This window comes from Triturus cristatus, chromosome 6 (genome assembly GCF_964204655.1).
Source record: "Triturus cristatus chromosome 6, aTriCri1.1, whole genome shotgun sequence".
NCBI lineage: Eukaryota > Metazoa > Chordata > Amphibia > Caudata > Salamandridae > Triturus > Triturus cristatus.
Window position 1 is genome coordinate 1001894400 of NC_140589.1, and position 16559 is coordinate 1001910958.

The 16559-nt window shown below is 41.5% G+C and overlaps 1 protein-coding gene across 4 annotated transcripts in view; it reads right to left on the reverse strand.

Moving 5' to 3' along the window:
* Positions 1-16559, reverse strand: part of LOC146820914 (uncharacterized) — a 305904-nt gene that overhangs the window by 80967 nt on the left and 208378 nt on the right. The window contains exons 3-4 of one of the 4 annotated variants that reach the window (XM_085609312.1): positions 7851-7973; positions 261-377 (exon numbers count right to left, since the gene is read on the reverse strand). The exons of 1 other annotated variant lie outside the window; for it this stretch is intronic. In XM_085609312.1, coding sequence (XP_085465438.1) covers positions 261-377; positions 7851-7973 — 240 coding nt within the window. The remainder of the gene's footprint in view (positions 1-260; positions 378-7850; positions 7974-16559) is intronic. 2 more of the 4 variants (XM_085609314.1, XM_085609313.1) reach the window with 2 other exon arrangements.

Sequence of the window (16559 nt, forward strand, 5' to 3'; positions counted from 1 at the left end):
TATTGCCGTTTTTATTTTTCAGCTCTGGAGCTTGTGTGGCGACACTCTGCTGCTCAAATGGATGAGCCACCCCTGTTCAAGGCACTCGTGTTCTGTTGACAAACAAGAACTAATAAATAAAAATAAAATGCATAAATAAATACATTTCATGGACTTCCAGTGAACGAAAATGTATTCTGGAATCAATATAAACATGTTATCTATGTTAAATATCTGTTTCATTAAAAAAGATATGTTTCATTGTTATAATGATCCAATACCTTTGTTGTCCTGTAAGCACAGAATCTAAATACTTCTTCATAGCCCCTTGCGACAGAAGGCGGCTATAATTATCAGTGAAGGCAGCGTCAGAATGGCGTTTGGCTGGCGTCTGGTCACTGTTGCCGTGTTGGGGAGAACATATGAGAAAATATATATTCATTTAAAATTTGACATTACCTGTGCACCGTGAGATCTGTAGCGATTAGTGAAAATAAGCACGTGGCAATTATTTCGTGGAGCAGCTGAAGAATTTGAATGTAATTTTGCCAGTAATTTACATACTTTGCTCTAGGAAAATCTACAGATTTGATACTCAGTTGGGGTGTAATAATTCATCACATATCTGTTACTCTAAATTCAACCCTTTGTTTTTTATCAAGACATATGGTCTTTTGGTTTTCACTTACAAAATATTACCTGCATTTAACACCAGTTGGACAGTCAATAACAGCATGAATTCACAACAAATGTGAAACTTTTCACTTTCATTCCTGTAATAGGAAAGCTCACCTTTGTATGATCTCCTTCTAAGTACTTTCTTGAAATCGGACCAACAATTTCCCTCCCCATGGATCTATTTGAGTAGCTTTCTTGACCTTTTGTTAATGTGTGTAATGCCTTTGTGTCCCAGTCTGTTTTTCAGGTCTTGCTTTTTCCAAGACTTTTTGATTTTAATGAAATTTTATATAAAATATACTTAAACTTTCAGCCAGCCCTCTTCATCCACTGATCAGTTGTGTCATTCACGGTATTTTTCCACCCCTTACAGCATACTGTGTGTGGCAATGGGTCATGCTACTTCAGATATTTGCTAACTTCAAAGTGAGTTGAAGTAATTCCCTTTAATCCAAACAGATTATTTATGAAAAACTGTTGGACCTCTGGTTTAAAGCATGCAATTCTAAGCCAGGCTTGCCTACGTCGAGAATGCTGGTATTGATTTCTCTTGCTGCAGTGTCAGCAGGATCAAGAGCACATATATTAGAACAATTAGAGATGAGCTTTCCTTCTTGAACTAGCTTTTGTGCCTTTTACTTATGTTCATATGGGAGGTAATGAAGTAGATCTTCCATTTCATCCTAGTGGGACCTGTGATATCTAGCTAAGAGGCCCCGTGTGTTGGCAATGCAGCAGTGATTAGCGGCTTGTGCAGCTACTCTTTTACCAGAGGTGTCAATAAGCTTTGATTCTTTATCTGGGGAGGAGCATCATCAGATGTCTGAGTTTGCTCTTTTACGAACATTGGAAACTACCAGGGAATCAGGGGAAGCTGTCATTCAATAAAAACTGGAACAGAGGGTGATGGTTTATATTTTTAATCCATCCCAGGCATTATGATTCGTGCACAAACCAATCTTTTAAGGTGTCCTCTGCATGTCTCATCACGCTTTTCAACATAAGTAGACTTTGACTAACTACATATGAAGACCCGAGTGTTTCAAATAAAAAATCATCATCTAAGGCGTCCTTGTGCAGTGTAACCCAATGATGTGCTGCTGCCTGGAAATTTGCTCCAGATAAGATATGTTATCATCTGGAAGTGAGAGTTTTGCAGGGTATAGGTCTGGAACATTATCCATGGGTGGAGCAACATTGTAATCATTCCATTGGTCTCTAGGCAGATGAGCACTGTCATCATCATCATCCCCATCTCCTAAATCAGGCTGGGTATGAGGAGATCCCTGTGGTGTTATGTGAAGTGGATCTAGGCCTGACAGTATTGGCAAAGTTGAAGTCGGTGGAGAGGGTGGAGGGGATGGCAAATGTATAGGACTTATAGCAATGTCCTTTTCTTTTTTTGAGGGGAATGTTGTCTCCTGTGTCCTTTGAGCCAAGATTCCTCTTGAAAGGAGTTTTGGCCAATATGTGTCCATTATCTGGATTAATATAAATATTCTTCTGCTTTGGATCCAATCTGTATTACATAAAGTCAAAGATCGGTTCCAGAGGGTCTGAAATATGATCTCTATTGATTTTGGTGCAGAACGTTTTGGTTCTGAACTGCACTTGTCCTTGGAAGTGGAAGATTTCAGTTCCAAAGCAGTTTTTTGTTTTGAAGCTTAAGGTTTCGGCAGCGAAGCATACTTTTGTTTTAGGCCAGAAGATTTTGGCTCCGAACCAGATTTGTCTTTCAGAGCAGAATGTTTTGGGTCCGAAGACAATTCGTCTCAGCACGATACCGAGCCAGAAGGATCGACTATTTGTTTTGGTGCCGGGCCCGAGGGCGGGGTGTCAAACATCGTCTCGTGTTGACCAATGCACGAAGGCAGAAGTGGTACCTAAGCCCTACGTTTAGAGAAGGGCAACTTCTGGGGAACAGGGTTATTGGTACTCATGACACCCTGTCCTGCTGGGATGTCTTCTGACTTGAACCTGATTTCGAAGTCGAAGTAGGATTCTTCAACCAATAAGGCCTCGTCTTCTTCTGCGGCAGCGCTTCTTCTTCTTCGGACTCTTCTCAGAAGAGCTCCAGAGTCGGTTGAGTGCTTAGTCACTGTATTTCTTGTCGTCGAGCATGATAATCTCAAAAAGTCTTTTTCGACCTGAATGAGCGACAGTCCTCGCAGTCTTCTTCCTTGTGCTCCGTTGATAAGCACAAGTTACAGACCTGGTTTACATTGGTGCAAGGGTACTTCGAGTGGCACCGAGGACAGAACTGAACTGCAATCCGAACCATCGGCAGAGGGATGGATCAACACATCTATGTCTGGAGGCCGCCTGCGATGTGTTCGACCGAAGATGAGAGATTTTCTGATCTAATGGATACACGGAGAAAGGGAAACATGTGCGATAGCAATACAGTCAAGGGTAGAGTAGATTGCACACTGAGGGGAACCTAAATGATGGTTTTGAACCGGAGAGCAGCAATACATGTCCAAACCTGATGACGGAAAGAAAACAATCTCACAATGGAGTCGATGCCCATGCGCACTATCACTGAAAGGAGGAGTCACCTTACCTCGTGACTAGTTAAAACTATATTAAAGAAAAACAACTTGCAAACATCCGGACCCAAAACTAGATAGCAGGAGTATGCAAAGCATGTCTATCTACAGCACAATTGCCTCGAACTTGGAGTTATTAATTTTTAAAGTTTTTTGTTAAAAATAGCATCTAAACGATCAAAATACCAACCGCAGGCATCTAGTCATGAGAGATCAGGTGAAAGTCAAAAAACTATGCCTGACCACAATAGAGCACAGTTTGGATACAAGAAGTGATTGGGCCCGGGCAGCGCTTACCTTCGAACATAAAACAATTCTTGAGAAAAATAATCTTCGAGGGAAATTTCAGCAGGGCAAGGTTGCAGGAGGTGTCCAACGATGGAGCGATGTTGCCGGATAGCCTTAGGTCGAAGCTGCGGTGAAGATTTCTACCTTCGACTTAGTCGTCGAAAATCTACAATGGAACAAGGCAGAGGGCTGTAGCTGAAGATAGTTCCATGAGGTCATATACCCCTTTGGCAAAGGACAGTTGAAATTGATTTGCTACTGAGGTAAAGATCATATCCGGAGAAGCCGCAAAGCCCACTGACTGCCAATGTACCTCTGGAGGTTAGTTGAGTAGGATGGTCCCAGTATCATCCTGGTTCTCACTTCTCAGAGCTGTTTTGAGAAATAAAGTCCCCACTTTGGATTTTGGCTATCTGGGCACCTTCAGCACCACTTCCAAGGGTCCAGGAGTGGAGGGCCACAACTTGAGAGTCAGGGCTCACTCAGGCTGGGTACAGGTGCAGGTTCAAGATGGAGGAAGCCTTTTGTGTCTCTGTGGCCCAGAACAGGAGGCCAGAAAACAAGCCCTTATGAGTCAGTCTGGAGGTCCTTGGGCAGTTGAAGATCAAATCATTGTCCCCATGCTGAAGGAAGCAGAGTACCAGAACAAATAGGGAATCAATCCAGCAAGTGAGCGGTCTTTCAGAGCAGCAGTCCAGCAGAGTGGCAGTTCTTCCAGCAGCACAGCAGTCCTTCTTTCTGGCAGAGTACCACAGGTCAAGAAGAATACTGAAGAGTTGGCATCGGAGGTCCTATTGTATACCCTGGTGCCCTGGCTCTGGTAGAGGGGAGAGGCTTCTAGACAGTGGCTGTAAAGTGCATGCAATTTCCTGAGTCACATGTCCTGGCTCCAAGCTGGCTGCAGTGACAATGCAGAGTTGTTAGCCCTTTGTTTGAAGGCAGAGCACAGGCTAAGAGTTTTAGGTGGGGCTGTGATTAGATTCAAACAATCAATTCAGTATTTGGGAAGCATGCTACTCACCCGTGAGGGTTTCAAGGTGCTGGGGAAAAAGGGGGAGGGTCGTGCAGATCCATATCATTTGAAGAGCTAGGTCTTGAAGCTCTTCTTGAATGCTTGCAGAGTGGGAGATCGTCTGATGCTAAGGGGGAGTTCTTTGCAGGTCTTAGCCGAGATGTGGGATTAGGCTCTTCCTCCTGATCTGGCTCTGCAGATGCATGCGGTTTTGTCCAGGGTGAGGTTGGCAGAGCGAAGGCTTCTCTTGGGTGCATAGAAGAAGACTCTTTCATTTAGGTATTAGGGTCTAGTGTTGTGGAGGGATTTATCGGCATGAGCGTGCAGCATGAAGGTCACCCTCTTTTCGATGGGAAGCCAATGGAGGTCTCGTACGTGCTGGGTGATGTGGTCTTGTCAGTGGATGCCGAGGACAAGTCTGGCGGTGTTGTTCTGGAGGGTCTGGAGTTTGTGGAGTACGGATTTGTTGATCCCCGCGTAGAAGACGTTTCTGTAGTACAGTCTGCTGGTCATGAGTACGTGGTGACTGCCTTTCTGGATTGGGCTGGATCAATTTAAAGGTGTTGTGGGGGATGCGGAGGGTGTTGAATTACGTGGATGAGACGGCGTTGAATTGTTGGGTCATGGTGAGTGAGGAGTTGAGTATCATGCTGGGGTTGTGGGCATCGTCCATGGGTGTGGAGGGGTTGCCAGGTGTCGTGGCCACCAGGTGTTCTCCCATGCGGAGCGGGTATATCCTAGGACAAAGAGTTCTGTTTTCTCAGAGTTGAGTTTCAGGCAGCTGCTGCTCATCCAGGAAGCAACGTCTTTCATTCCTTCCTGGAACCTATGTCTGGTGGTGTCGGGTTCCTTGGTGAGGGAGAGGATGAGCTGGGTGTCGTCGGCGTATGATACTAAGCTGAGTCCATGCCTTCTGACGATGGTGACGAGGGAGCCATGAAGATGTTGAAGAGCGTGGAGCTGAGCGATGATCCTTGGGTTACTCTACAGCTGATCGCTGTGGGTTCGGAGAGGGTGGCAGGGGTCTGATTCTTTTGGTTCAGCCGTGAGGAGTGAGCAGATCCAGCCTATGGCAGTTCCCTGTATGCCGGCGTCGTGGAGTCTAGCGGTGAGTGTGTGGTTGGAGACGGTGTCAAAGGCTGCAGAGAGTTCTAGTAAGATGAGGGCCGCTGCTTGCCTCCCATCCTGCTAGCAGATGGCCCATTGAGGCACACCTAATCCCTCTACTTAGTGACAGTCTGGGAATATTTTATACGATCTGTCAGTTACACATAGTCATGTGATCCAGGGCAGGCTACAGGTGCAAAAGGGCGAAGGGCAGAAAAATGGCAACTTTCTAAAAGTGGCATATTTAAAATTGTGATCAAACATCCAACTATAATATTAAAAAAGGGCTCTTCAACACAATTACGAGACACCAAACTTGAAATAGCTACCAGTTCTCAATAGGAACTTCTAGACTATTAAATGTAATAATGAATTGGCAATGTAAATCCTATGGGAGGGGTAGGCCTCACAGTAGTGAAAAATGAATTTAGGACCTTTTCACTAATAGGACATGCAAAACTTAAAAAGTATATGTCCAACATTTTATTTACACAGCACCCTGCCCAAAGGGCTGCCTGAGGCCTGCCTCATTGATGCCTTATATGTAATAATAGGGGAGTTTAAGTCTTGGCAAGGGGGTTTAAATGCCAACTCAAAATGGTAGTTTAAAACTGCATTCAGGCTGCGGTGGCAGACCTGGGACATGTTTTAAAGTGCTACTTAAGTGGATGGCACAATCAGTGCTGCAGGCCCACCAGCAGAATTTAATTCACAGGCCTTACGTACATGGAACACCATTCTAAAGGAGGCTTACAATTACATTCAATATGCCAATTAGGTATAATCAAATGTAATCATATTTTAGGGAAGGAACAAAGCACTTTATCACTGGTTTGCTGTGGTACAGTGCGCAGAGTCCTCAGGCCAACAACACAAAATGCAGCAAGAAATGGAGGTGGTGAGGCAAAAGGTTTGGGGAAAGACCACCCTTACGCTGACAGGTTTAACACAACGCATCCCAGAACACACTGCTTGCATACATTAACGACTTTCCTTCCTCTTTGGCTAGTGTATGGCTTCCAGTGCCCGCTTGACTCTCCATTTAGCACAAATGTAAAACTGCTCCTTTTATTTGGTCTAGATTTGACAAGAATTTCTCGTTTCACCTAGGTCTCTGTAGTGTCTTCTCTGACATCTCTAACAAATCCAAAATGCAGTTGCCAGGGTACTGGAGTGGGGCTATATCTATAAATGCATTTCTCATTACAGGAGAAGATTGCCTCTACATTCAAAACCAAATTATATTCAAAACAATATGATAAGTGCTTAAAATTATCATTTTGTAAAACGGGGAAATTACATTAAAATTAAGAGTAAGCAGTATTAAGTATAATTCAAACATGCGTTTTTAAAAGAGAGCCATTATATTTATGTACAGATGTATCCAAAAGATAAAAACTGTGAAAGGCCGATGACTTGATGAAAATTATTTTTTGTGCTTGTTTTCTTATAATAATATCTCCACCTAAAATTATCTACAGCCCTCAAATTTTCATAGGGAAACTGTATTGGTACCAATTCATTCAATCTTCATGCTCAGCAGAAAAAAGTATGAGGCAAGTCCCTTGCTTTGCATGACAAAAACTTTTTGCGCGATCACTAAGTTCCTCATTACAAATGGCCTGTAGTAAGGCTTGGCAGTATGTGTCCAGTATTACTGTCATTACAGGCTACTGAAACACCATAACTGGGAAATTACAAGTTTAACACCTGTAATGATAGAGCAGGCTCTACCGGAGCTTCTAAGGGCACTGGAATCCTGTGCTTTCTATAACCCAGTTGTCTATAACAGCTAGGCCACAGAACTTTAAAATGCATATCTCTGGCTGGCCATCCCAAGATGGCCTGCCAAGGAGACATGTGCATTTTTTAACGCACAGCTCCCTGCTGCTGCCAATCGGTAGCGCTGGCCCTGCCCTTTCCTGACTCTTAGTGTAGATCGGGTTGCTGAAAAATAAAGAGGTAATAAATAAACTTTATTACCGTTTTATATTTCAGCTCTGGAGCTTGTGGAGCGACACTGTGCTGCTCAAATGGAGGAGCCGCCCCTGCTCAAGGCACTTGTGTGTTCTGTTGACAAATAAGAACTATTAAATAAAATAAAATGCACAAATAAATACATTTCATGGACTTCCAGTGAAGGAAAATGTAATATGCAATCAAAATAAACATGTTATCTTTGTTAAATATCTGTTTCATTAAAAACGATGTATTTCATTGTTATAATGAACCAATACCTTTGTTGTTCTGTAAGCACAGAATCTAAATACTTCTTTACAGCCCCTTGCGATAGAAGGCGGCTATAATTGTCAGAGAACACAGCGTTAGAATGGCGTTTGGCTGGCGTCTGGTCATTGTTGCTGTGTTGGAGAGAACATGTGAGAAAATATATATTCATTTAAATTTTGACATTACCTGTGCACCGTGAGATGTGTAGCGATTAGTAAAAATAAGCAAGTGGCAATTATTTCGTGGAGCAGCTGAAGAAACTAAATGTAATTTTGCTAGTAATTTACATACATTGCTCTATGAAAATCTACATATTTTGCACTCAGTTGAGGTGTAATAATTCATCAAATATCTGTTACTCTAAATTCAATCCTTTGTTTTTCATCAAGACATATGGTATTTTGGTTTTCACTTACAAAATATTAACTGCATTTAACACCAGTCGGACAAAGACAGCATGAATTCAAAACTTATGTGAAACTTGTCCCTTTCATTCCTGTAATAGGAAAGCTCACCTTTGTATGATCTCCTTCTACGCACTTTCTTGAGATCGGCCAACAAATGCCTTCCCCATGGATCTATTTTCGTAGCATACTTGACCTGTTGTTTAAGAGTATAATGCCTTTGTGTCCCAGTGTGTTTTTCAGGTCTGTCTTTTTCCAAGACTTTTTGATTTTCATGAAATTTTATATAAAATATCCTTATACTTTCAGCCATTCCTCTTCAGCCACTGATCAGTTTTGTCATTCACATTTTTCTACCAACTCGTACAGCATACTGTGTGGGCCAATGGGTCATGCTACTGCAGATATTTGCTAACCTCATGGTGAGTCGAAGTAATTCCCTTTAGTCAAAACAGAGTATTTATGATAGACTGATGAACCTCTGGTTTAAAGCCGGCAATTCTAAGCAAGGCATGCCTATGTTAGAGAATGCTGGTATTGATTTCTCTTGCTGCAGTATCAGCATCATCAAGTGCACATATATTCGAACAATTAGATATGAGCTTTCCTTCTTGAACTAGCTCTTGTGCCTTTTACTTATGTTCATATGAGAGGTACTGAAGTAGACCTTCCATTTCATCCCAGTGGGCCCTGTCATATGTAGCTAAGAGGCCCTGTGTGTTGGCAATGCACCAGTGATTAGAGGCTAGTGCAGCTACTCTTTTACCAGAGGCGTCAAGAGTAAGTTTTGATTCTTTATCTGGGGAGGAGCATCAACAGATGTCTGAGTTTGCTCTTTTACGAACATTGGAAACTACCAGGGAATCAAGGGGGAGCTGTCATTCAATAAAAACAGGATCAGAGGGTGATGGTTTATATTTTCATCAACCCTGTGCGTATAGATGCGTGCACAATCTTTTAAGATGTCCTCTGCATGTCTCATCATGGCTTTCAACATAAGTAGACTTTGACTAACTCTATGTGAAGACCCGAGTGTTTCAAATAAAAAATCATCATCTAAGGCCTCCTTGTGCAGTGTACCTAATGATGTGCTGCTGCTTGGAAAATTGCTCCAGATGAGATATTTTATTATCTGGAAGTGAGGGTTTTGTAGGGTACAGGTCTGGAACATTATCCATGGGTGGATCAATATTGTAATCATTCCATGGGTCTCAATGAAGAAGATCATCATCATCCCCATCTCCTAAATCAGGCTGTGTGTGAGGAGATCCCTGTGGTGTTATGTGAAGTGGATCTAAGCCTGGCAGTATTGGTAAAGGGGAAGTCGGTGAAGGCGGTGGAGGGGATGGCAAATGTATAGGACTTGTAGCTATGTCCTTTTCTTTTTTTGAGGACAGTAAGTACCATCTTGAAATCGGACCAACAAAGGCTCTCCCCACGGATCTACTTTCGTAGCTTACTTGACCTGTTGTTTAAGTGGCTAATGCCTCTGTTTCCCAGTGTGTTTTTCAGGTCTGGCTTTTTCCAAGACCTTTTGATTTTATTGAACGTTTATGTAAAATATACTTATACTTTCAGCCAGCCCTCTCCATCCATTGATCATTTGTGTCATTCACATTTTTCTTACACCCCTTACAGCATACTGTGTGGTGCAATGGGTCACGCCACTTCAGATATTTACTGACTTCACGGTGAGATGAAGTAATTCCCTTTAGTGTCAATGACTACTATGGCAAAGCGGGCTATCTTTGCTTTTAGCCAATGAGTTTCTTCCAACTAGTGAGTGCCTAGAAGCTTTCCCAACAATAAAGCTACAAAAACCATCACAACAAACCAAACTTTAATACAGCCATAAGGCTGCCAACCATGTCCAGACCAATTGCTTTTGCCAATGCTTGATTTCTGTGTGCTTGCTAGAGTGGACATCTTAAGTCAAGGAGGATAAACAAGCACTTTGCCAAGTTGCCCATTTTTTTTTAAATGATTTGATGAATTTATAAGGCGGGTCCAGATGAGAGAGAAAATAAATAAGAATGATGAAAGCATGACATTTATTTGTCTGGTGTGTACTAATTCCCTGAGAACATGCCACTTTCATATCATTTGCTAATAGCAGATGAGTGCTGCTAGAATACTATGGGAGAGACTTTATAATCATAATGTGAGGGACTGCAGTGAAGATTCATAAAAATAACTTGAATGTGTTTCATGTATAAAGGACTGTGGTCCATGTACATAAAAGGATGTCAACTGTCCCTTAATTGTGCATACCGCTAGTCAGTGAGGTGTGCTATGGTTGTATAGACACATACAGGTGGAGACCAAGGGGCAGATTTACTGAGCAAAGAATGAGAACTGCTGGCCTCCAGAGACAACCAGTTTTTGAGCCAGATAACCCAGCCTACCAAGCGAGTTTGCAATGTGGCAGTGAATGCCTATGACTAGCCTGATGGAGGACTACAGCACAGCATTTAAAGGGGGCAAGGTCTTGCCTAACTCCACCAGAATAGAGCACTCTTATTATCCAGGATTGAGATAGAAATGCCTGGACAACTGTTTTGTGATTGTTGATGGGATGTACAACTAGTATTCTTTTAACTAATGAAGTTTCCTTTTACAAAATGTTAAATCCATGGTGGAATCCAAGGTAAATCTCTGTTCCTTAGTATGAGGCACCAATGTTGATTAAATCTGTAAGTAGCTAACCCATGCAGCCATTGCCGAACTGGCAATAAAGTGATTGAGGAGGAGAATGTCAAGAACTTTAGGACAGTTGCATCATTACATTGGTTGAATAGTACTGAATGTTGCGAACCAACCTACGTACCAAGAGGTCAGTTTGGAATTGCAGTGTGCCGCAATCCAGCCCACATAATTAATATTCATCGGGTAGGTCACAAATTGTGACTTACTCCAATTCGATATAGTCACAACGATGGTGGTCTACAAATGCCTGTGATTGTATCAAAATAAAGAAACCATTTTTAAGCAGCCCGATTTCCTTAAAGGAAATCGGACAGCTTTTTTTCCCCCTTTTTAAAATATATTTATGAGAGTAGGCTACTGTCTCTTGGACTACTGCCTACTTTTACAGAAACGTTTTCCTCAATTCACCCATGTGCTTTTGCAGATGAGCTACCACGACAATTTGTGGCAACGTTTCAATAATCTGCAACTGGAATTAGGGTCACGAACCATTGACACACTGGATCCAAATTCTATATTTGGAAGTGACATGAAAACCACGCTCCAAATACCGAGTTGCTATCTAAACTTAATCCCATTTTAAGAGTTGGTAAAGCTTTACAGACTTTTAAAAAGTTATTGAAACACAGGAAAACTCTGGTTTGCATTTGCAAACTCTGATTCGCAGTATTGGTGACCACAAGAAGGGCAGTACATCTAGCCCTTTTGTCCTTTGTGTGTTCAAATGTAGTCGATGATTAGTGTGCTCAATGGCGTGCTCAATTGTGCGCAACGTTTGCATGTCGCGGTTCTAAACCAAGATAAACAATCTTACACCAATAGGAGTGCCAGGTGGGATCATGTGAAGTCTCAAAATTCAGTGCCAGAACTATTAAGGAATTTTGTTGTTGTTTCATGACGCAAGTCATTCAAAGGCAACACAAGTCCTTAAATGGCATTTACAAAGCAACGCAAGAGGCTATTTGCACCGCCTTGCATTACATTAAAAAAGAAAACGGAGTGGTTTCCTTCTCATTTTGTTACATTTGGTAGTGGAAGGCATTCCATGTGTAGAGCATGGGCATTCCTGTGCATCCACCCATGGACTCTGACGCAATTCCAGATTTACTTTGTGTAGTAAACCTGGGATTGAACCAAAATGGGGATGCCTGCCACAGAGAGACTTAACAAGAAGAAATATCTTTTACATGATTTGTTAGGTTTATTCGAAGATTACTAACTTGCTAAATAGTTCTGGTGCACGGTGCCTTGGGCTACATCAACAATGAGGTTGATGATCATGACGATCATGCTGTTTGAGGATCGTGAGTAAAAGGTGAAGTGGTGCAAAGGACCCAGGGCACATTAGGACACCCTCCTTTCAATGCAAATGTTGGACTTAACAAAGACATATACAAACATGTTAAACTCTGTCAGAGGATTGGGCTAAATTTTATTGTTCATAAAGATAATTGTTTTAATACAATGGTGACAGTCATTAGAATCTACCACTCATACATATATGAATGCATCTGGTATTTGTCTAGTGTGAACTTACCCAAAGTCAGCAGACATTCTTTTAGAATGTCACAAGCGTGATAGCAACTTGTTAGATATTCTGCAAGCCAGAGGGTGTTAATATTAAAAAGACTGAGATGGGGACTTCTTAGTGGGGAAAGGATTGGAAATTCACTATTCAAAGACTGGATAGACAAGGTTTCCACAAAAAGACTTGGACAAACAAATCATCTCATAGAGAAAAACGTGTCCTTCATCCTCTTCACAGGAGATGCACGCAGCTCTAGACATCATGGTAAAAATTAATTTCCTTATCAAGCATCCCATGGAAAAAATGTATAGTTTTAATTTCAGGTGCCAACATCAAATTGCTGTGCTGTGGAGTCCAGGGGCCACTTATTGTAAGAAGTTATGACAAACAACCCATACTCTTTTATGAATCAGTAAAATGGAGAAAGCAATATATGATGAATCAATTCACCCCAGGGTAAAAATGTAGATATTAATAAGAACTGGAATATGACAGTCAAATTATAATTAATATTGGGTAATTGAGCCAGAGGGAAAACAGCAGGCTTCATTTATTGAGCTACTTTAAGCACCGAATTTTCTGTCAAACCTGCTACTATTCTCAATAAACCGGTTAAACAACTCGATTACTTTCTGCACGCATTGGACGTATAGATGTGTCCATCTGTTAAAGGTGTTGTTAGTCAGTCTGCTATGTTGGTGATTAAGGGAATCACACAAATACGCTAAAGGTGAATGTACTGTAATTACAATATTGAGAATATCGAAGTATCCAAGTTTCTGAAGTCATAGATGATAAAACATATGAGGATATTATTTCATACATTGTTGGAAGCTCCTAAAGCAATAGCCTTAAATCTGCTTTGCTGGAATTCCTTCTGAGTAACTGACCATATGGTTGGACTTAAGATAAGGAAACTGTATGCGGCACAAGAGGATAATTAATGTACAGCATCAGCCAACTTTCAGACAAAGGAATCAACTTAGCCCTAGGGAAAAATGACTAGTAATTCACAATAGGACCTTATTATGTTGAATAATTCGAGCCAGAGCCACATGAATGTGCTGTGGCTGCTAGGTATAGTACACCAGGCCTACTTCTGGCAATCAAGAGCATCGCAACATAACTACAAGCGTAATTCACAGCTACAATGTATAACAAAGGAGCCAATCCAGTTGTGTCATATGTGAGATACTGACAAAAATATTAATAAATATTAACATTTGTTTTTATGTATTTTTTATTTACTGTTTAATCGCTCCTACACCCATGGTCACGATGGTGTAAAGAGCTAGGAAATGGAGCGGAGGGCAGACTTACACTCCAGACAAGGTAAAGCATACAGAGGATTCACACAAAAAAGCATTTTTAGCTTTCACTCTAAGAAGACGCTCAACGCACCTTAGATCCAACAGTAGATCTTTCTCAAGCTTAGGGCCGTGAACACAGAATGATTTGGCTCCACAATGGTTGTGCGTCTAAATAAATATACAGGAAATATATTGGAAAAGTTTGGAGATTGATAGAAGGACATGACGTTGTCTGTCGCAGAAACTGTCTTTCAGTGAATGTCATAGTCTCACTCATCCCTCTACACAGATGCACATCTCAACATATCTTTAAAAACAGGAAGTGCCCTTTCTTTGCTTATTCAAACTAATCAGACAATGAAAATGTAAAATGGACGACAGACCCTTGTTATCTGCAGAGAGGTAGGCATCCTTGTGGGACACTCCTTTTTTATGTCTAGGTCTTGAATAATCAGCCTTGCTGCTATACATTTGGAGTAGATCGCAGACACCTCACAATTATACATTCTTTCATTGTGCACATTGATTACAATTGGATTGTAGGCATCTAGCAATGTACAAAAAAGCCCTCTTGCACCTACGAAGTAGTCAGCACTTCCATGTTATTGTGATACGTCTTTCACAAAAAAGGGTTTGTGACCTGTGCACGCAACTTTTTTTGAGTCTGGTAACATTTTGTAAACAAACTTATGTATTAGTAGGTTGGTTCACAAAATACCGACTCACAGGTGTGCACATAATGACCAGCCCAAATAATATTCATCAGGCAGATCGCAATGCGCGACCCATTGTGATTGGCTGCAATCACAGGGATGGTGCCCGGTAAGGGTCAGAAGACCACCATCCCTATGGCTACATTCCAAACTGGAAATATATTTTTTAAAGCAGCCTGTGTCCTCGATTGAGCCGGTGATGCATGTTGTTTTCAATATAAAAGGTTTTGTTTTTGAAAACTTAATGGGAGACCAGGCAGCTGCCTTCTCCCCTCGATGCTGCCAACACAATTCCCATAGGGTAAGTGATTCTTAAGGGACCCCTTCACCACTGCGGGTCAGCTACCACCTCAACTCGGGTCAGTAACACATCAAGGTCTGCAACTGCAATTGCAGTCATAAACCCTTAATGCATGCCTTTCAGAATCAGAAGTAGGTGGGGGATGTCCTTTTCACACCCCCTCCTATTTGCAGATGGGAAAGGATTGCAAAAGACTTTTCATGAGTCTGAAAGAATTTCCAAATCATAAAATGGCTTTTGTAATAAAGAAACGCCCCTTGCAGTTCCAAACCCTCTGATTTTGTGAAAAGCAGGGTTTGCAACTACAAAAGGACTTAGTCCATCAGGCCCTATTTTTTCTTTTCTTTTTTTAAAGCCTAAATGTAAGTTAGTAAGGTGTGGTAAATAATGCTTGACAAAAATGTAAGGCGTATGTTTTTTTAACTGCTTTGTGGTTGGCTAGTAAAGGGAACACACAGTGAATGTTGTCACAAAACAGTCATTGTGCTTTTCGTGACCGTTGGTGATGTACGATTAGGTAAATAACAATAGAATTTCATGTGTAAACGAAGCTCTTGTAGAGGCTGCACTAAAATCTACAGAACTATCTATTACGATTGCATCCCTTATAAAAGCCTTGAAAAGTAATACTACAATGTACTTTTGCATTATGTGTATTATCTTTACATTTATAGGGGTTCATGTTTAATTTTTGAGAAAAAATAAGTAAAAAGTCTAAAATATTGTGTAAAACTTGTCGAAAGAGTACCTGATTGTTCTCATTGTACTAGCTAGCTCCTTCAACTTTAGGTAGGCAGCGTTTAACAACAAAAGTTCACATGAGGTAGGCGAGTTCATGGCATTTTCGGTAAGCTGTAAGTTATGACACAGATGAATGAATATTAAATGGAACAAAATAGACCACCGATGTGAAAGACCAAAACTTACGGTGCTTTCAACGCTCCGGAGGCTTGCAGTTATCACTGACTTTTGGGGTTTAGGGATATGTTTGTAAAGCTTGGGTCTCTTTTAGAGATAGATCGTAGCTGAAAAATACCCAATTTGTAGAGGAAACTTGATCTAAGAGGAAATCCACATGCTAAATTTCCTCCATTATAGGGACAGTATGGTGGAGGAAATTCAGCTGGTGGATTTTAAACCATATTTAGATTTTCTTTCAAATGCTGGAGAACTTTGGCTTATCACTAAACTCTAAATTAGACCTAAATTCGTATAAGGCAGGGTCACTGGACTATATCAGGCCATGTACTGGGCCCTTCAACAAGTACTCTTAGAAGCTCCCAAAGCAAGGTTACTTAGAGCCTCATTTAGAGTTTGGGGCACGGTTACTCTGTCACAAACCTGATGGATGTCCCGTCCGCCTAATTATAAGTGAATTATATCCAAAGGCACTTGAAACAAGCAGACAGGGTATCCATCACGTTGTGATAGAGTAACCCATTCACTCTAAATCCGGCCCTTAATTGTTGTCATGGCAATTACATCTTAGGCTGTGGACATCTGGCGATTTCTACTTGGGAAAGGTGGCGGCCATGCAGTGTTTAACTTGTGCCAGTGTTTGCAGGTGGTTGGCGCTGTCACTCATTTCTGTGGAAACAGACTTATTTTTCATTATCAGACTTTGGGTAAGAGCAAGAGAGAAGCAGAACAGGGACAAAGAAGGAGAAAGAGAACGATGGCAAACCAGTGGCAAAGGGAGAAGGCATGGATGAAAAGAAACTCAAGGGAGAGATAAAGACACCGGAAGTGTATAGT